The 22808-nt window shown below is 26.7% G+C and overlaps 2 protein-coding genes across 8 annotated transcripts in view; one reads left to right on the top strand and one right to left on the bottom strand.

The window, feature by feature from the left end:
• The window catches only part of Stat92E (Signal transducer and transcription activator Stat92E), a 40947-nt gene extending 30467 nt beyond the window's left edge, over positions 1–10480 (top strand). For 2 of the 6 annotated variants that reach the window (XM_014424893.2, XM_014424895.2), the window contains exons 14-17: positions 375–530; positions 1637–1796; positions 2887–2940; positions 8791–10480. In XM_014424893.2, the coding sequence (XP_014280379.1) occupies positions 375–530; positions 1637–1796; positions 2887–2940; positions 8791–8905 (485 nt within the window). In that variant the 3' untranslated portion in view covers positions 8906–10480. Of the gene's footprint in view, positions 1–374; positions 531–1636; positions 1797–2886; positions 2941–5237; positions 8468–8790 lie in introns of those variants that run through there. The other 4 variants (XM_014424896.2, XM_024362324.1, XM_014424897.2 and 1 more) reach the window with 3 other exon arrangements.
• Positions 10481–11163: 683 nt separating this feature from the next.
• The window catches only part of LOC106683429 (uncharacterized), a 16533-nt gene continuing 4888 nt past the window's right edge, over positions 11164–22808 (bottom strand). Inside the window, exons 3-11 of one of the 2 annotated variants that reach the window (XM_014424900.2) lie at positions 21911–21949; positions 17902–18065; positions 15130–15233; positions 14930–15025; positions 14729–14851; positions 13185–13353; positions 12375–12442; positions 11726–11816; positions 11164–11549 (exon numbers count right to left, since the gene is read on the bottom strand). In XM_014424900.2, the coding sequence (XP_014280386.1) occupies positions 11297–11549; positions 11726–11816; positions 12375–12442; positions 13185–13353; positions 14729–14851; positions 14930–15025; positions 15130–15233; positions 17902–18065; positions 21911–21949 (1107 nt within the window). In that variant the 3' untranslated portion in view covers positions 11164–11296. Of the gene's footprint in view, positions 11550–11725; positions 11820–12374; positions 12443–13184; positions 13354–14728; positions 14852–14929; positions 15026–15129; positions 15234–17901; positions 18066–21910; positions 21950–22808 lie in introns of both variants that reach the window. The other variant, XM_014424899.3, reaches the window with a different exon arrangement.

The following is a 22808-nucleotide window of genomic DNA, read 5'->3' on the forward strand; positions in this document are numbered from 1 at the left end:
TATAAAAAAGTAGGTAATTTTTTCAAGACCTCGCTCAATTACTACCAGATTTTTTCCTAGTTAAGGGTACCCACTTTATGAGGTTGGGTGGACCTCAGGAGGGCTCAATAACACACATGGTTGATTCACAGCTACAGTCTAATAGAAAATAATTATCTACCCAGCCGGATTCAAATCTGGGTCCTTCAAGTTGGTAGCATTGTGCCTTACCTCAGTGCCACCTCACTCCCTATTATTGTTTATAATAGTTAGTTAATGATCTTATATTTAAGTTTACACTAAAAGTAATTAAGTGCTATTATTTTCAACATAACATGCAATATTTATATAATTTTTTACTTTATTACATTTGTTTTTAACTTTCTTTTTTTCAGAACATTCAGAAGTATTCATGCTTCAACCATTTACTAGTAAAGACTTCTCAATTCGAAGTCTTGCTGATCGGATTTCTGATTTACATCACCTTGTATATCTGTATCCTGACACTTGTAAACAACAAGCCTTTTCGAAATATTATACTCCATTTCAAGGTTGGTGTTTTTGGTTTACTTTTGTATTTCATGTACCGAATATATTGGTGTTACATTCGGAATACTTTATATATTTACTATACAGGAGATATTAACTTCAAAAGTCATGAAATGAAAAGGGGTGAATGATAGTAGGGGTATTCATGATGTGATAAATGTAAAATGTTTTGCGATGTTAAATGTTATAAGTATAGCATTGTGAGCAGCCCTATTTAAAGTTATGTTAAATGTTGAATGTATTTTTGAGCAACTTGTTTTATAACCTTTCTTGTCAAAACTTCATGTTATTGTTTACATCTAAGTTTTGATTAAAGTAATTTATTACAACATGCTTAAAGTGGAAGTTGTGTGAAAGTTTGGCCACTGAGTACCTTGTTGATCTTCTGACTTGTGAGGAAAAGAATCAAGATAAGCTAATTAACAACTGTAATTATATTATTATAATTGCCATCCATTGCTTTATTAGATTTAAAAACATCCAAAACAATATTAATACACAATTAAGACACAACCACGAGTAAGTAACCTAACACAACAAACAAAACGGTGACGTGCTCAGCTGGTCTGTTGTGTGACGTCATTTTCCCCTTAACAGACCAAGTAACAGACTCAACCATGTTATATGTTAAATCGTTTTAATATGGTGAAAGAAGTAAATATTTCTCCATTTAACACGCTTTAACATGTTAAACTAAAGATCATGAATACCCCTAGTATTAAAAAAAAAAATCAATTGGTGAAAATGAGGAACAAATTGGCAGAAATAAGTTAAAATAATTGTTTTTATTTAAGTGGCTAGTTATAATTCACTGAACATGTATCTTTTAATTTTAAATAATTTATATTATTCAATTTTACACAAAAATCAAATGATTATAATTCATCTATAAATTAATTTTCTATTTACAAACCCCTTTTAAGTAGATGATAGTAGCTACAATTTCATTTAAGATAATTATGAAAAATGTTTAATTGTTAATTATAATTATGAAAAATTAACAAATTGAAAAAATAAATCGTCTAATGAACTTAAATGTTTAATATAGGTCCTATATTACTTCTTTGTTTATATTTTGTTTTTAATTTAATTATTGTTAATATTTCAGATAACCAAACTACCACGAACAATGGCTACGTCAAGCCAATGCTTGTTACCCAAATCCCTGGCTTTGTGGGTACTCAAAACAGTTTACCTCCCACACCTCAGAATGTGTTTCAGCATCCACAGTCACCAGATACTGCATCAGTTAATGATAATATGAACAGGTATAGTTTTTATTTTTCTTCTGAATATTATAATAAAACAGTGTACACATCTCCGATGAGTCAATATTTGACTGAGTGTGAGCAAGATTCTGCTTTAACTTGACTGTTCAACATTTTGACTCTACGTCGGACTGTGTGTTACACTATTAAGACCAAATGTGTTGTTCAATGGCCTTCAAACTTTACATGAGTATTCCTTCTAGGTATTTAAAATGACATGTGTTAGAATATTTATTTTTTGAGTTAATTTTTATTAGTCGTGTAGTGTAGAGAAAATGCAATCAGACAATCATAATTGTCCGAACACTAAATGATTTTTTATTAGAAAACATTAATTTTTATTAGTCGTGTAGTGTAGAGAAAATGCAATCAGACAATCATAATTGTCCGAACACTAAATGATTTTTTATTAGAAAACATTAATTTTTATTAGTCGTGTAGTGTAGAGAAAATGCAATCAGACAATCATAATTGTCCGAACACTAAATGATTTTTTATTAGAAAACATTGATCAATTTTAATATGTTTTGATGATTATCTTTAAATTTATTTTGATACCTATAGCTCGAATCCGATTGTTTTGTTTTGAGGTTTGCAATTATATTAATGATATTGTCAATATCAATTATGTAATTGTCAAATATTAAGTCATAGTGATTAGAATAAATGAATCGAAAATATTTAGGGAATTGATTTGATAGATCCTGTACCTTATTAGGTTGTAATAAGGAAATTATATCTTTATTTATGATTTGGTAAAGTCTTTAAAAAACTGCCATAAAGATTAGATCATAGACCATTAATTGAAGGCTCTTAAAACTTCTAGTAATAGTAATGGAATTATCAGAGAATTTAACTATGGCAGTTTTTAAGAAATTATTAAATGCATGAAATCTTATTTTTATTTAGTGAACTTTAATTCTGTCACTGTTGAGCAATTATCAGTCGAATCTTCTATTTATTTCCTTCCTGAAATATTTTATTTTATCACTTTGTGAAAGTTTTTTTTTTTTTTGTATTTTTTATTGATTATGAATTATTTTTATCTGACTCAAAATTGATTTTTACAAATTTTTGTTTTGTTTTCTAGCAAAAGAAGAAAATATCGGTATTCTGGTACAGGTTCCCCTTTTTTTTATGAGGAGTAAGTTAAAAACAGTTCAGTCTCCCTTAAAAGTTTAAATACTTAATATATGTTTGTGTAAAATCAGCAATTTACATAATAATAAAAACAGATTTGGCATTAAAGAAATAAACAAAAGTTCAAATCGTAAACTAGTTTCCAAAGTATAATTAAATATTTAATATGGTTTCTATTATAAAGGCACCACTTTATTAGTACTTTTAATTGACAACTAACAGAGAAGGAAGATGAAAAAGAAGACAAAAGAAATGTTAATCAATAATGCAAAAGTAATTAAAATTATATAAGATGCTAAATGGAATGGTTCGTTATCTACCTAATACATAACTATATATTCAGAAATTAAAAGAGAATAAACAAAACCAACTAATTAAGGAAAGTAAATATAAGGATAATACAAAGAAAAGAATAGTTGTACAGCACCAGGAATTTATCTTAAAATGTTAAGGAGCTAATATATGCCAAAATTTATGTTTTTTGATTTGGCACAGCCTAAAGAATATCAATCAAATTTGGCAGTCATGTTGTTTCCAAGAGCTTGAGTAAGTTAAGTGACTATCACATGTCTAGTAATAACTTTTTCTTTCATGCCCAATTTAAATTGAAATCAGTTATTATTTAAGACTGACCCTGTTTATGAATCCATCTCTCTATTTTTATGTTTATGAATAATCTCTACTAACTACTATTTTATTCCTTTATAAATTCTTTCTATCCATCTTTTTTTTTTTATTATTCATTATATACAATGGATCACAGCATTATATTTTACATTCAATTAGCCTCACAGATTATTTAATTTTCTACAATGTTCTTTTTGAATTTTTCTATACCAGCCCAGCTTCTTGGAAAACCGAACAGAACACCTTTTAGGCTTAGCTTACGTTAACAGTTATTATCTTGATACTGCTGCTTGTTATTATCACTTACCAAGAATATTATAATGTTGAAAATCAGGCTTATTTACCAGAATTAGCCTCTGAAGTCCCTCTTGAGGGACAATTGGTTATTGGATAATATCATGTTATTTTACGATTAAATTTCTACTCAGTTTTAATACATTCAACATTTCCGTGAATTGTTAAAATATATATATATTTAACAATTCACGGAAATGTTGAATGTATTAAAACTGAGTAGAAATTTAATCGTAAAATAACATGATATTATCCAATAACCAATTGTTCAGAAAGGAATTTGAACTATGAACTCAAGGCTGATTTAGGACATTTTATGAACATTTTTAATAGAAGTTCTCCATCAGAAGAATTTATTGGGCGTTAAAGTATAGTAAATAGCAGAAAAATCATCCTACAACAGTTCACAACCTTTGTGGTCATAGTATTGGGACTATAGATTAGTAAATTTATTACAAATTCTCGTAAAAGAAGTTTTGCATTATCCATCAACAGATTACTGTACATTGAATAATCTCTAATTCTACGTCTATTATTTCTAATAGAATGACTAATCAAAATTACAGTTATTCAGTCTTATTCTGAATTTTAGATTTAATTGTTTATCCACAAAGATAAATTAATTTATTAAAAAATTGTCAATGTAAAATTTTATGTATAGAATCATTTATATTGAGACAAGATTTAGATTGAAATACCAGCCCTACTTTTATGGTACAGTTAAAAACAAAATAAAATAAAACATGTGGATTAGACAAGATTTAGATCGAAACCAGCCCTACTATTATGGTACAGTTAAAAATAAAACATGTGGATTAGTCAAGATTTAGATTGAAATACCAGCCCTACTTTTATGGTACAGTTAAAAATAAAATTGAATAAAACATGTGGATTAGACAAGATTTAGATTGAAATACCAGCCCTACTTTTATGGTATGGTTCTGTCTAGAATACAATTTTAATATCTAAGTTCAGCTCATAAGATCCAAAGAAGGCTGCTGGAGGGGTCTGAATATTGCTGAGAAAATAAAAGTGTATATATATTTTACCTGAAACCCTCCAAACTGATTTTAGATTTGATTAGTTTCTGGGAAAATATGACAAATCTGACCACAAAAAAAAAGCTAGGTACTTTGTTGTTGCCCTTGAAATATTTTAGTCTCCCAACTACAATTAAGTAGCTGGCTCTGAATCCTCAGCTCAGATAGTCTTTAGCCATAACTAACTGATTTGTATAAGTTTTGTTTTAATCTCCAGTTCTCAGTTCTATATGACTAATGGGTGGTGTAACCTTAACTTTATTCTCACTTCAATCAGTTTTTTTTTTCCCTAAATTTGTTTAGCTTCAATTTCATGTAAATTGTGTGTTTCTGTTAACAGTTATCATCATTCAGTTCTGGAACTGTAAATCTATTCTGTGACGCCATCTTATGGGTGGTATAACAACACTTCCGAAATTCCAAAGGCTTTTAGAGAAACTCTTCAGTATTTTTCAAACCTTATTTTATCTGTTGTAGTTATAGGTCTAAGATGGGGTACTCAATGTTTTTATATTTAGTTTTGTTGGACTTTAGATTTTATCATCTACTATTTCACATTCCAAAACTCTAGAATAGAACGATAGAATGAAAAATGAATTTAATTAATTTAACTCTATGTATGTGTGATATCTGTAGAAAGTATTTTACATTGTGTTCATAACCTACATGAAACAGCTCTAAATATGTATATATGTTATTTTGTGTTTAAATGGCTGTTTAAATTATTAACAAAAAAGTTATTAAATATATATTAGTTCATTTTTCAATAATAGATACAAATTTTTATGTTTTAAATGTTAGAAGTGTATGACTGTTTATATTAAGTACATTTCCTTAATGGATTACACATTTGATCTTTCGCTGCTTTTTCAAGTAAGTACTTATATCAAAATTTTAGTAAAAACTTTAGAAAATTATCAATTTTAAATTGTAAAGTTGTTGTCTTAAAAATTTCTATTTATAAGTGTTATACCTACTAAGTGGTACCTATGTGTAATCCCAAAGTTGTTAGTGGAATTTAGATCAGGTTACAAAAAACTTTATTTAGTCAGTTATTTGGTTCTATCTAATAAAATTTGGACCTGTTCCTTCAAAATCTTTTTATAGGAATGTTAACTGTTACTTCTTGTTCATGTAGAAGTAGAACCCTTCTATTCAATGAATTTTAGGGTTTTTTATTATAATTTGTTTTTATTTCACTTTCTTTTTATTTTACTATATTGTTTATAAAAATATATTCATTCAGATTAAAAAAAAAATAATAATAATGAAGTATTACCCATTTTGTATTATTCAATGGCCTAACAAAGTGCTAAAGTGAAACCAAAGAAAACAATTTCTTTTAAAACCGTGATCCTGGAAACAGAAGCACAGCAACGAATATTACAGATTTATAAAATATAATATTTTTATACCTGTTAAATTAATTGCTAAATGCTCAAAGTTATAGATTTATTTTAAGAATAAATAAGGAAAAAAAAGTTTTTAATTGTTAGTTGTTTAGTGCTGAGTTAAGGGACCATTTTTAAAATATGGTGTGATTTTAAAATTACATTTACAGGGTTTGATTAGGATTGTTTTATTTATATAAATATTTAAAGGTACTTAAGATTTTGGAAGTAAGGAGATTTTATTGTCGTTTATGAAATAATTCAGAGTATATATAAATATCTGTTAATATTGACAAATTATAAAACCATATAAAGGGAGAACATGCTCAACTTATGAAGGAATAAACGAAAGCATTTAAATAATCAGTTAAAGTTGTGGTTTTATGTAATGAAAGTTATTATTTGAAGTTAATTACCCCTTTCTTCTTATATGTTGTGATGGAACTGATATTTCGAATTTACTAGAAGTATACTATTGATCATATTGCTAAATCCTTTATTTTTGTGGTGTGATAAAAAAAGAAATAAAATAAAATAAAACCTAATTTTCACAATCATATAGTTCATTATAATACTTCATACAAGTTCTTCATTGATAAAATGAAAAATGATCATGTTATGCTGAATTTTTTATTTGTATGCATGTTAATGATTTCTCTTGCACAGGTCCTCAAATCTGATTATGTTCATTGCTAATTTGGTCTTAAGTTAAAGAAAAATTACAGTTTAAAAGCTGATGAATAAGGTGGACATAGTCCAACAAGGATATAATGGTTAATCAATAATCTCTTGACTGATCATGTATTGCTAACCAATATTTTTGACTAGGTAGCTGAGTCGTGTTTTTGTGAGTTCACAATCACTGCTTGTGCTTTGAATGATGATATGATATAAATTCATGACCATATCCTTCTTTCAATGATTCAAGTTTCTATGGTAGATTTTGTGTATTTTTAATGGTGTTCCTCCTTGATGTGTTGCTTGAATGCAACATTTTTCTGACCCAGGACTAATTAAAGTTCCTCTTAAAACAAAGTTCACAGTTTATCAAAGTAGTAGGTAAATCTTGATGAATAATGCTGTGACTGCAAAAATAGTCTTAGCCACAGTATCTTGATAACTTTAATATTAATTATTTTTGTTCATCCAGTGCATTAAACATCAAAATGGAATTAGTTCCATGCCTACTTCAGATAATCTGGTAAATAGAAGCACTCTCAGGCTATAAAAATAATTCTGTTTAATAAAATTGCAATTGTTGGTTGCACTTATTATTCTCTCAGAGCTTATAAAAAGGAAAATGTTACGTGATATTGTCATTTACATATAATTTCAAAGCTTTTACCATATGTTCTTAAAATGAGTACTAGGTTTTATTTTATTTTTTTCCCTTGCCACACCAAATTTATCATGGTATAATTTTACATTTATTTCGTCTTATATCAAGACTGATCAGTAAAGGCATTGAATAATATTTTTTATATTTATATATATGTATCTTAAGTATGTTTTATCCGTTCCTGGAGTTATGCTTCTGGAAATATTTGTTCGCTTGTTCTGCATTGTTTTACGTAACCTATTTCAGATTACTGTTTTCATTTGAGGAAGGAGTTACCCTTTATACTGTATATATTCTCAGAAAGCATGATTTACTAATTAAAACATTCCCAATCATAGTAATTGTTTAGTTAAATTTCTTCATGTTATCATTGTGGAGCTTATAAATTTTTAACAATATACGGCCATGACCTTATATGTTTATTGGTATCGATTTCCTTTTTATATATATATATATATTTTGTTCATTGTTTTATTTTTATTATTCTATAACACAAATCAATTTAGATCCTAATGTAGCTGTTGTGTTTACTAATTGTAATTGTGATTGTTAGTTAATTTTCTTTAGATTCTCCTTAAAAACTTGAACAAAACAGAAAATGAAGAATTAATTATTCTGTATAATAAAGTTAATAAATTTTAAAGTTATCTATGTAATTACATATTGTTGACGTCCTAGCTTGGAACTCAAATTATTGTGTATATTTCTTTATTTTATTAGGTTTAAGCATTTTCGTCATATTGATGTGCAATCAAATTGTTAACTGTTATTTTGATGTAAGCTGTACCAAAAACTTTACTTGTATAAATTTTAATATTACAGATAAATGTTTTAAATGTGTTATTGACTTTGTTGTGTTCCCTTGTCCTGGTATATTTATTTTATTTTTTTTTTTTATTTGTTTTATATTTCATATATATATATTTTTTTAATTATTACTCTATTTCTTTAGTTTATCAGTTTGATATTGCATTATGCTGCTACTGTAAATTTCTTTTTGTTTTTGGAAGGGGGGGAGGAGGAAGGGGAATACAAATTTATAGTTTTACGTTTTTCATTCTAAGCAAAGGCACAACAAGTCAATAGCAGGGTTTGAGACTTAAGAATTTGTTTTAAGGTCAATGTAATTGAAATAATTGACATGTTGTGTCTTTGTGTTATAGCTATGGCATCGCTGAGATGGATTATGCTGAACTATTAGGTGTGGAAATCACTGGGATCGAAGAATCTCTCGACATGAGTTTCCACGAATTAATTCAAGCTCCTTACACGAAGTAGACCTCTTCAGTCTTATCTTAAAACATGTCTTACTTGACAATCTCATTAAGCTTCATGTTTCTGATTTAATGTTTCCTCCATTTTATTAATATTTTTTTTTTAGTTTTATCTTCAGATAATGTGCCATTCTTATTTGTATAATTTTAGAAATGACCATGCTTTTACTAACCTATTTTGAGACCACTTTATTGTGATCTTGGGGAAAAAGGTCTTCTTTGTGGGCTTTCTATTTTTGTATTGTTGTCCTCCATGTTTAAAAAAAAAAAAAAATGAAAAATGGTTTGTTGGAAACACTGATTCTAGTGTTTTTAAAATTTTAAAGTTTGGGCAGTAACATAGCCAAATGTTTCTACTGTCCTAAGTGATAGCTCATCTTTTTAAGCCTTAATAAATATATTTTGTAAATTAGTTGTAACCAACTGATACGGTGCCATTTAATAATTAGAAGTGTCTTAGAGATATATTTTATTTTTTTTATTGTAGCTATTAAAAAAATATATCAATTACCATTATTAAGAAGTATCTGTAATGCTCTTATGAATGCTAAATTATGTTTGTCATATATTTTTTGATTTGGTTGCAAAATGTATGTTCCTGAAACATTTACATTATCTGTTTCTTCTGGATCAAATGAAATGATTTTTATTAGTGGGAGTAGGATTGTTGGTTTTACGTAAATGTTTTGGTTAGTTGTTTCTGTGATATTATGCTCTACGTTGATATGCTAATTTCATTTTTCAATCAAGTCTTTCGAAGTGCTTTTTAATAGGTTACTTTGACTAATGTTGAATAGTTTGTTGTTCTATGTAAAGTAACAATCACTATATTTTAAATGCACCACCAAGTGCATTGCTAGCATATTAAAAAGAAAATGTATTCAGCACAAATTTCTAGTTGAAATTTTTGTTGTTTAATATATAGCCTTTCTAATGCTTCCACTTGATAAAAGTAATATTCTAAAAGGAATTTTATTATTTAGGTACATATAGGTTAGGTACGAATATATGTAGAGAGATTTATTGAAATTGTTACAAATGATGTTATATTAAGTATATATAAATATATAGTTTATATTTGACTACAGCACCAATAGGAGAAAGGATAGAAATGGAGTCAATTTAAAGCCTTCCGCCACTGCATGACTGACCTATGGTTTTTATTTCTCTGACAAAGCTATTTTACCTAGTGTCTATTTTTGTGCCTGTTAATAAAGATAGTATTGTTATCAGTTTAAACGAGGCAAAAATGGGAGAAAGATATCAAAATAAAATAGGTTATTTTTATAAATAAAGGAATTAAAGTGTTTTACTATTTATAATATATTATCTCACTTGAAATTGGTTATTAAGCCTTAGTTTTGTTGTTTTATCATATCATTTTTAAGAAAATTTCACTTGTAAGTGTTCAATGAATCGATCATAAAATTACATTTTTGCCTTGTAGATTAGGTTCAGCTTAGCTGTATTTCAATAAAACAAATGTGATTTTAAATGTTGTAATATTCTAAATTCTTCCTTTGTACCTTTCCTGCTACTAGTTGCCTTATCTAAGTAATAAATAAAGTGAATATCTGTATGAATGGTGTTATTAATAAACAATTCCAAAGCCAGCCAACAATTTTTTTTTATTATACATAATTTCAATACAATTACAATTTACTTATAAAAAAAAAACTATACATAGCACAACTAAACCAATGATTTCAGGTAAAATACATTTGGATAACCAAAATAATATAACTATAAAAGATCACTGACATTTAATGTATAAATAATCTCAGTACAATGACAATTGACTAATTAACAACTATAAATAAAACAACTAAAAACCTCCTTATAGGGAAAATACATTATTTTTTTCATAACCAAAATCATCTGCTTAGGATTCAAATTAAGCAATATTAAATTTGAATGATTTTTTTTCATTTATCAAATTTAAAAAAATTGTTGGGAATGTTATAAAAATACCGCTTTGCTTACTTTAAGTATTTTAACGATAAAACAGTCTTTAAATGGGGCATAACAATTCTGCCTTATCTAATAAATAATATTAGTCTGTTAAGACTAACTTAAAATGGTAACAAGTCTTTTCAAGCTATCGAAATAAAAAATTAAAATTAACTAAGGGAATAGTGAAAATTAAGCAAAAGACAACATAAATTACCAAATAATGTTGACCAATAGGAATATCATCTATCACTTGATTTTAAAGAACAAATGAAATTCATGTAAAAAAGGAACTAGGGAGTTAATAATAACTTAAAACAAAAACAAAATCTAATAAAATGTAACAAAACTATAAAGAACTAAAAACAAAATAAAATAATATTTACAAACGAAATGAATAATTAAATAAATTCTCTTAGACAAAATTTTAAATTAAATATTTGGATCATTTATCTTTTGTAGGACTTTCTGGGGCTGTGTTTTGAGCATTATTTGTGTTCTGGTTTTGTCGCGTGAAGGCTAACCTAAAGTTACGAAATAAAGTTTGTTCTGAGGAAGGAGCTTCATCATCTTCATTTTCATTATTGCAGGTACGCTTTGGACTGTGTTCATCTTCACTCTCACTAGAACACATCTCGGTGCTTGGCCTTTTGGTTGTTTCTGGCCCAGGCAAACTGCTGTTCTCTACTTCAGCTTGTCTGAAAATTCACAATAAATATTGGAATAAGAAATTTACTATTATGGGTACCATAACACTATTTATTTTACTCCATTCAGTCGGATATAAAAATAATAGAATCACAAATACAAACAAGATTAAATTAGGCCTACCTAGATTGCTGTTTATTTATTTTGATAAAAATGCACTACTTACAAAGGTTCTGGAGTCCAGGAACTTGGAAAGGTGCTTTCATCATGGTAATCCACAGGAGGTATCCGAAAGTTAACTCTATTTGCTTCTTCTTCTGCTGTAATAAATTTATTCTGTTAAAATTGATTTTATAAATAAACTTTTAGTTATTAAGACCTAAACATAAAACTTAGTCCTCTTACTGTAGCTCATTATATAGTGAATTAAGGGATGACAGGTTTCTATATTTAATTACTCTATTGGTAGTTATTTGTTTTCATTCATTACAGATAAAAAGAGTTGAGTAGTTCTTACACAAGCAATCTGATGTATATGAATGAACCTATCTTCTGTTACTAAGTAATTCTTAAGGTCTTCAGTATTAAAATATATTAGTGAAATAGAAGGGACAAGATAAAATAAGAGGACATGATAACTGAGCATGTTGGGACAAGGGTCTTATTCTAAAGTGCTTGGTTCAGAACTTAATGGGTTTTATTCCCACTGAAGAAAAAATCCAAATTTTTATGCCTAAAGAAAGTTGAAATACGTATAAGAAAACTAATGGCCAGTTAAAAACTAAATAGGAAATTCTATTGGAAAGAAATGCTTTACAGGTTTATTTAGGGATATGGCTATATTTAATTAACAGTGAACTAGTTGGTGGTTTTACCTTCTTGACTATCAGGATCTTCTTCATCGTTTTCATTTTCTTGTGCATTAGTCCCATTGTCCACATTCCTGTAAATAAAAATGACATTAAAGCTATAAAGTTTCATCCAATAATTCTAAAAAATTAAAGAAAGAAAATATTTGATTTATAAAGAAGATTAAGAATCAAATTGAAATTTGAAAAAAATCAATAAAGATGTATTTAAAAAAACAAAACATGAAGTATAATGGTGTTTGTATGCATGTATAAACAATTTTCTGCATAAAAAATACCATTATTTCTCACCTGAAGGAACCAAAAAGCATGACAGGTCAGAGTACATGTTCTTCATGATATGTCAATTCTTAAGCTAATGTTAATAAAATTACAGTGAATAAAATAGAACACCACTTTAATTATGAAATACAAGTGTGGGCCAATTATAAATTATTAATGATTATTCATTAGTCATTTAAAAACCTCATACGTTTGGAAAGTTAACTTTTACAGTACCACCCTCCACACTAATCGTCTCTTTTCCAGGCCTTAGATTATTTTCTAAAAATGGGAAAGTTTAGAACTGATGGTATGATACAAAATGTCTACGAGAGGATTTCTTTATTAGACTTTAAATTTTAGAAAGAGGGAATTAGAAAACATGTTCATTGGAAGAACTATAATTGAATCCTAGCAAACATCGTAGTCAATTAATAAATTTAGTTTGACATACATTTAGTTAAATTAAATTAGAACATATGGAACTAAACGACTGACTTAGAAACAAATATAAGTAACATACATTTTATTAGGACCAAACACTGAAGTACTTACTCTTCCTCATAATCTGGTCTCCTGAAGATAGCTGACTCTAACAACTGAGAATTAACAGGCTGTTTTACTTCAAACTTATATTCACTACAACCAAATGGTTGTTTAACTTCAACCTTACATCTGCAACAATCCTCAGAATTCCCATCGTCCCCACAATTTCTTAATGGATCTGTTAAAAAAAAAACATTTATTAAATTATAATATGTATTACCTCTCAGATTTAGTACATTGAACTTAAATAATATAAGTATTAGATCAATCCTTCTCCCAGGATATTAGTTTTTAGTAAAGTTTTTAAGAAAAACCGGTGCATTAATTGGGTGTAATAAAAAGCATGTGACTACTCTAATGTGCAATATGATTCAGAGTTTTTTTTTTTCGATACCTTATATTGCTTAATTTGAGGTTTATACAGTTTGATTAAAACTTATGACAAAGGAATGGCTACATTTCTTGAAGGGAGATGCATTGATTAATCTTTTCACCCAAGTTTCAAGAATACCTAAAACATAATTTTTTACAAATCACATTCAGGAAATAATAACTAAAAACATATCTTAGAACTCTTGAAAATACCTTACTTCATTTAAATGAATAATTAAGGTATTTGGATAGGGGAGTTTATGTTTTTTCTCTTCGTTTCTAAATACATATTGAAAACAAAAACAGGTAAGATTATTAAATGTTTGCTGTTTCCTATAGATTAGACAGCAAGCTTAAATTAATGCACACATCAGATTGATGAAAGGGTTTTTTTTTTTTTTATTATTTTTTTAATTAAAGAGAGAATGATCAAGTCTTGAAATTCATAAAATTTGTGAAATAATATTTAAAAAAGTTAGAACACCATTTGGAGTTTTTACTTGGTTGAACAGTTTTTTTAATTTTTAGAAACGGTGACATGAGTTTTGGATGTAAGGTTTGTTCAATGAACTCTAGGGGTATTAAATGGTTTTTTTTTAAATAGATTTACATGAAAATTAAAATTTGCACTAAAAAAAAAAATAAAAAAATTAGCCAGAACTATCTAGAGAATCAAAAGAGAAATAAGTAATGGTCAATTAATTTATACAAAGTAATGAACTCTCTCTATTTTAATATTAATAAAAATTGATAAATATAAACTATGAAAAAAAAATTATAATTGACTAAAGGAGAAATATTTTTCCAATATCTGAACAAATCTGGTCATAAGAATAAAAATACAGACAAATAATATTCTGTTGGAAAGCTGAAGATTTAAAAAAAAGGAATACCTAACATGACAATAATACAAATAGTAATAAATGAAAATGATATGATGTGCGCTCTGCACCATATTTATTTATATCCCTAACTTAGCAGTATATAAGAAAATGTATTTTCCAACTAGCATTCATAATTGTATCGAAAATGCATCTCTAAATGTCATTATTAATAACATTCTAATTAATTACAATTGTTTTCAAATTTATTTTATCTTTAAGAAATAAACAGAAGATGTTATTAAAAAAAAAGGCAAATTAATTTTTCTTTTTAATTGTTAATTTATACAATATTCTTACCGAGACTACTATATTCAGGAAGAATTGGTGCAGACGGCTCATAAACATCAGAATTATTTAAGCTTTCATTGTGGCATGAAGCGTTAATTGGTCTTAATTCTCTTTCTTCAGTCTGTATAATATCTAAAATTATAAAAGAAATATAAAAAAAAAACAATATATAATATAGTAAAATTTATAAACTCTGTATAAGATACTTACGAACTGTTGGACGGCGTACTGTTTTATACATAAAAAAACCAAGCAAAATTACTGTTGAAAATCCCATAAATCCAAGAAGGTAAGTTGGATAAGAGACTGAAAAATACATTGAAAAGAATAATTGAATAAACAATATTGTTATTGAGATTTAATTAAAACTATCAATTCAGAAAAGCTAAATATACTCTTCTATTTAATACCTTCAGCTGAGTTCTGATACCCTGAATAATGGGAAGGAGTTGGGTGGTGTGACAAAATGCAGGAAGCTCGGGTGGAACCATCACTGAAATACTCTTCTTCATAGCTAGAAGTAAAACAATGAGAAATATTTTCATTAGATGAGAGACACAAATATTTTAACTGTAAGTAATTTTATTAAATATTTATCATTAAATGTAGATGGGAAAATTATAAGCCCTAATATGAGTATTTGGGTTTTTATGAGGTTATCAGGAGGAAGGTTTGTAGGAAAGGACATTTGGCACAATCAGCTTCGAACTTCCAGATTTCTTAATTTGCTAAAATTAATACTTCAAATCAACAAAAAAGTTTATTTATTTATAATCACACACTTTTTTTTTCTATTATTCAATCTGAGATCTACTAACCATAAAGAATTGATTCAGGCTGGAGTTCTCCACATCCTACAAAATGGTCTATATAGGTATTCAAGAAAGATAAAGAGACCATTAATGTACAGGATATAATAAGCCTGTTTAGTTGGCTAATGCAACTTAGTTTGTTGCACCAAATATATAGTTCTTATTTTTGATGATAAACACAATAAAATTTTATGTATAGGCAGTATAGGACTCTAATGGCAGTCTTGGCCGAAAAAAAAAAATGTCATATTTCCAAAAGGAAGTATTAATTTTATATTTTATCAATAAATTAATATCCTAGTTAGCAGTTTATGTTGTTAAAGTTTCAAATAAGATATAAATAGATGGAGAGAAAAATAATATTTAACATAAATATTATTGATGAAAGGAATATGGTCCGGGTGCGGTCAAGAAAAACTCAAAAAGTAGAAATATACTATTTTAATGAGCCAACGTTTCGCCCCACGTTGCAGGGCTGGACAGTTCCGGTGATAATACACCGGAACTGTCCAGCCCTGAAGAAGCCCTGCAACATGGGGCGAAACGTTGGCTCATTAAAATAGTATATTTCTACTTTTTGAGTTTTTCTTGACCGCACCCGGACCATATTCCTTTCATCTTCACACACGGTCAATCAATAATCTTCCAATAAATATTATTGGATGTTTTTAATACTTAATTTAATAAACATATTCATATAATCATTGCTACTTCATTTGTTTTACCTTTATTTCATTATATTGGAATAATATCCTTAAGATTCATTATTTGTTAGAGGATTTATTTCATTTTTTTTTTGTCATTACCTTTTACGTTGGTTTATGTATTTACCTTCTGCATTTGATAATTCTGATTTCTGTTTAAACTTTGTAAGTATGTATATTAACAGTAATTGCACTGTTTAATATTTTTAGTTTATTTGCATTTGGTTCTTTTTCATTAGAAGTTAGTCATACATGATTTATAATATGATATATGGTTTTATTTTATTTGTTCTATTTTTCCTTTATATATTCTGTTAATTATTGTTGTTTACTTTTTATCTTATCAAATTCGTTATTACAATTATACATATGATGGTTTATAATTTCATGTTTATTTTGGAAATTTTGTATTTTACTCTATGGTTCTAAAGCATAATTCTGACTCCTGTAATATTATTCTTAAGGGATTAGTCCCAGAATAAATAAATAATGTTATGATTTTGCAGTGTAAACTGTATTATAATTATTCAAATCAAAACCATAAGATTACAACTAACAATTGATAGTTTGAGTCTTTATCTAATAGATGGTACCATTGTTGTGGAAAGAGAATCTTGATAGAATGAAAAAAATAAAAAGAAAAGAAAACCTACCAAGATTAAGAAACAATGTAAAATTTACAGCTTTGTTTTAATAATTGTTTGTCTCATATTTTAATTTAAGAAATTTTTTCTGTTGTTTATATCTCATAAACCCAATATGGTACAAAATTGAAGCTGAATCTCATTTATAAGAAAGTAAAAACAATAAATTATAAAGAGGATACCTTTTAATAAAATTAAAAGAAATGAAGCAATGCAAGATTTTTATTTACCAATTATTGGTTATTTTAGCCAAAATAACGAGAAAAATTGTAATTAGTTTTTTATTCACTTGTCAAGAAGAGGATTGCTCTTTTTTTTATAAGTCCAATCCTGCTTACTTATTAAAATGTTAAAAGTTATAGCAATTAGATTATGCAATTTAAACATATGACCAGATGAATTTTGAATTTTTTCTGGCTTGACCCACTGAATGTTTCTTGAAATAAAAGTACTGTCAAGGGGAGAATCATAGTCCAACCATTCAATGGATAAATCGTAAGATTGGATTAGAATACTGACACCATACCATGCTATCAATACTGTGAGGTTGAGTTCAGACACTTCTAAAAGTACTAGCATACTTAAAACATTCATGGACAGCAGTGTAACTGATTTATTTAATTGGCCAAGTGGTATTATTAATTAGGAGTTCATTTTTCAACATATTTGTTCTTTATTTTTACATCAATGCAGGCATAATATTGATATCTTACTTCACAGTAGTGCTAAGTATATGGAAACTAACTTTAAGAAAAATACATTAAAAAGTTCTCTTTTAGGATAATTAATTGAAAAGTTGTAATTTTCCTTAAAAAGAGAACCTTTAATTGTATTCTTAAAGTAGTTTCCATGTACTTGGCACTACTGTGAAGAAAGCCATTGCTATTACATAATAAAGTATTAAATTAAAATAAGGGACAGTAGTAAATTAAGTGACTATGAAAAGGTAAAACATTTTTTTTCTAATTATGAAAAGCTTATAATTACATAATTCAAAGATAAAATTAATAAAATATTAATACCCTGGCAAACAGGATCCGCAATCACTTGGCTCAGTGTGACACTTCTTCCATTTGGAGTCTTTTCGATGTATTCGGCCACAAAAATTTGACACACATTCTGCACAAACATTGGTCATATTATAACAATAATGATTGGTAGGGCAGTCACCATCAGTTCCACAGGACTGAAATCAGAAGATAAAAATAAATAAATCATAGTTATCAATCAGTATATGTAGAGTGAACATGATATTAATTTGATTAAAAATAATATAGGTAATAATAAAATTATTTTAAAAAGTACTCAATGTTGTTTAGCTGTTTTTAAACAATTTTTTGAACTCCAAATATAATTAATTTCAATTTAAAAAATATCAACAAATCTTGCTCAAAACTTTTTGAATCAGAATCAACCACTACCAGTGCCTATCCTAGAAAATGGTTCTATATAAGATGGAAAGATACTAATTAATAGTGGTAATTTTACTTGTTTTTTTTTTATCAGTTTATAGCAGCTCAATATCATTGGCAAGATGTTGACTTTTTCGACAAATCTCTTAACTTAAATTTTTTTAACTTCCTTCAGTTTTAAAATAACTCAGGTAGTTGAAGAACTAAATCAAACATGGTTTCCGATCATGTATACATCAATCAAAAAATTAATTTAAGTTTTACTGCTTAAATACTTATTTATTCCCTCTTATTTCTATGTAATCCAGTTAAGGTCACATGAATGCTTTCCCAGAAATAGCTTTCTAAATAAAAATCTCCAGGAGTCTAGCATTGAGATCACTACGATTCGTAGGCTGCAATGCTGTCCACTACGCCACAGAAGCTTTCAATGTAGTGGAGGAGATACAAGGAAAAATAGGAGATAAGTAGGTAGAACTCATTCCCACGAAGAGTACTTTTAATCTCTTCTTATAATAAAAAATACATTTTATTAGAGTCAAAAGGGTCGGAACTAGAAAGTCTGCTAACGAAAAAACTTAATTTGGCCGCCCTTTTTTTCATATCTCTCCCCCACTAAAATCTATCAGCTTTATACGTGTATTTTGTTAAATATATTTAGAAATAACTGAATAATATCATTAATTATTTTATCAACTCACTTAAATTAAAAACAAATAAACAGACAAGTAATAACACTAAAAAAAAATTTACTTTCACACTCCTTTTTTTAAGGTTATAAAAGCGTTTACTTCCTAAATGCTTACGTCCTGAGCTAGCGCTGCCTTTATTCCGCCATGTGCTTGCACAAGGTATTTCCTATTTAAGTGAATTGAATCAAATTTGTCAAAAACAATTTAGGGCAATTTTTCGCCGGAAATACTTTTTTGTAGTGAACGTTTTCTTAAAGGGTTAGTTTAAAATTTTGGTAAAAAGTGTGAATAACACATTTCTTTCTTTGCATTGAAACAATATCACATGCTAATCAAAAAAGTCCTAAAATATACGCTTCCTTTCATTTTAAATAGTAATTTTTATTGATTCATATAAAATTCTAGTTGTGAGTTTGAAGTAGTTTTTAAAATATTTCAATTATAATTTAAACTATGTAGACATTAATTTTTGCAAACAATAATCTGCAAATTTTGCAAAAAAAAAAAAAATGTCAAAAATTATGAGATGAAGAAATATAAATAAAAAAAAGAAATTGTGATAGCTTTAATTTTTTTCTATTTAAATTTCATCATATTTTATTTTCTGTTAGGTCTATTGATTTCCAAATGAATTAGCTAATTTTAGATGAACACTAAATCTTTAGTTTATTACCATTTTATTTAAACCCCAAATTAAGGAGTACATTTAATTTTAAAAAAACAAAACAGATTTAACACCAAAAAAGTTATTATTTATGTACACTAAAAAAACTAAATACAATAGTTTATTATACTTATTTTTTAATATTTTAAGTTTTTTTTCATAATAAAATAAACGATTGTTCATATTAAAATTACGATTGCTCAATCCAGCCGAAAAATAATTTAACATTTCTGAATATATTCAAAAGCTTAATGGTAGAGAGGAAAAATGAATTAAAATATTTTTAATGGTTACATTAAATATTATGATCGTTTTATGCATTATAATAAATTATAATTAAACAAAATAATCGTGTTATGCATTACAATAAATTATAATCTCTTTACTAATTTTTAATGTTGTTTTTATAATGGTAATTTCGTTCTTTACACGTCACTGGTTCTAAAGCTTCTATAATTACATATTATTGCAATTAATGTAACATAATAATAATAAAAAAAGTAAACTTTAGAAAAAAAAACGTCATTTTTTAGTGTTGTTCTAAAACAGCTTTTGTGATTGTAATGGAAATATTTAAAATAATGCTGGTTTAATTCCAAAACCTACATTTATTAATCAAAAGTAATGTTTTGAGTTATGTTCTGTCCCAGGTCATGGTCCGTTTTGAAAAATCATACTGTTCATTAATAAAAATCAATGCCTATCAACTAATTCAATAAATTAACGACAAAATGCCCCTGGTAATTAATTTGAATGCAAAACTTTCTGCAAACATTTTTTATTATTAATAATAGATTTTGAATGTTTTTGTTCCTATTGTTTTTTCAAAAACTGAAAAAAATTCTTTCTTTCAATTTTTTTTAAATGTCTATGGATTAGGTTTAAAAAAAAATATTAGAATTCTGATTTTCTATGTGTGATTCAGACTTTTGTCTAAAATAATTTTAGAAGCTATAGGTTTATCTCATGTCAGGTTACCTTTAATCTTAAACCACCACTTCTTGATTATATAACAATTTTAGAAAAAAATTGTGAAAAACATGAAGACTGAAGTTTGAATCAAATAAACGTAACTATATTTAAACAATTTATCAGACAAATGATATTTTATAACTTCTTCCGTCAGTGTCTTTTCCGAAACTACTGGGCCAATTGTTTTATAAATTTAGTACTAAAGTCACGGGTCACCTCAGTTTGTCCCTAGAAAATCATTTACCATCCGCCATTTCGTTTTAAAATGGCTGCCAATTAGATGTACCATGCTCGACATTTCGGCAATTTCAGAAGATAGGCGAAAAATATGAAGAGTCACTATACAAAACTATTGAACGAAACAAAAATTTATCTTTTAAACGAAAACATAGCTTTTTTTATTCGTTTTTAAGTTTCGGCCCACATTCGCTATACCCCAAAACTAGTTAGTTCCTTTTTGTTCTGAGGAATAAAACTTCATTAATCATTAACGCAATCTATTTCTTATTTATTGTATTAAATTATATTTTTATGACTTCGATGTTACATTAGCGGCAGTAAATTTTCTGATTTAAAAAATTGTAATACTAATTCTAATGTTTTTGTCTCTAGTGTTATTGATACATTCATTTTTAACCAAACCTATTGTCTAGTTTTGGTAAATATAGTATAAAAAGGGCTTTAACGATTTTGATGAAATTTATTTAAATTCTTGTCCTTAAAGTAAAAAATACTACACTACACCTAAAAATATATATATTGTATGTAGTTTTGATTTTCGTTAAAAATTATATAATAAATTTTAAATTTTAGTATAAATATTAATTTTTTAATATTTATTTTACATACACCTTTTATACATTTTTACGTTTCGTTAACTTGTATCTATCAATAGTTTTACGTCACTATTAGAAATAAATAATACCTGACGAAAATATTTACACAAATGAACCCATAATCTACGATAAGTAAGTAAAAATGAATATAAAAATATATTATAAAATCGTTGAAGGTTTAGAAAAAAAAAAAGAAAAAATTAATTACGACGCATCAAATTGATATCATCAGGCCTTATTTGTATTAACTAGTTTAAATGAATACTGGAGGAAGAAAAAAGAAGATAAGAGATAATGGTTCTAAAAGCGTGACCTCCTCGGAAGTACAGTTGCGTATGGTTGCATCATTTAAAAATGAAATGCTTTTTACAGTTTTAATTAAACACTTTTAACTTCCATTCCATATAAAAATTTGTTCAATACTAAAAACTTAAACAAAAATATGCAAGACTCACCATTATGGCGGCGCTGAGCAATCCTGATGAGATGATACACTGAAAAAGATAAAGAAAAACATAGATAAAACTTTAAACCTCAAAACTAATTTATTAAAAATTTTACATTTCAAAATATGTATGAATTATTTATACATTTTTTTGTCTTGTTAACGACTTTGGGCATTATTAATCCGTTAACTACATTTACAAAATACTTTAAAATTACAAGAGTAATTCAATAAAAAATATGTGATTCGATAACTTTAGAATTGTAATAAGAAGAAAACTCACATTAACTATATAAAAAATTAACCCATAATAATAAATCAAAGAAATAATTCAAAGTTAACTAAATGAAGATATATAATAAATTTTAAATTTTAGTATAAATATTAATTTTACCTTTTATACATTTTTATGTTTAATTCTTAATTTTTGACCTCAAAGTAATATTACAATTTTAAAACTTAATTTTTTTTTAATATTAGTTTTTTTAAAGAAATAATATAAATTTAACGGCCTTCTTTTAAAATGTAAAAGAAAAATTATCAATTCATTTTAACGTTTTAAAGAGAAGAGTAACAGAAATAACAAACTAAAAAATATAATAGAATTAACTAAATGTAGTTAAAAAGTAAATTTTTCCATAAATATTACTATTACTATTATTTTTAAAGAAAGTATTAACAAAATGTATGTATTTGTTGCAATCTTTCATAATATAAAAAAACTAATTATAAATTAATTTTAATATTTATAAGAAATATCAAATTAAAGAGATAATAGAACTAAATAAATGAAGATAAATATTATATTATTATTTTTGATTTTCGTTAAAAATTATATAATAAATTTTAAATTTTAGTATAAATATTAATTTTTTAATATTTATTTTACATACACCTTTTATACATTT

This window comes from Halyomorpha halys, unplaced genomic scaffold (assembly GCF_000696795.3).
Source record: "Halyomorpha halys isolate HHAL.00 unplaced genomic scaffold, Hhal_1.1 Scaffold483.1, whole genome shotgun sequence".
Classification (NCBI taxonomy): domain Eukaryota; kingdom Metazoa; phylum Arthropoda; class Insecta; order Hemiptera; family Pentatomidae; genus Halyomorpha; species Halyomorpha halys.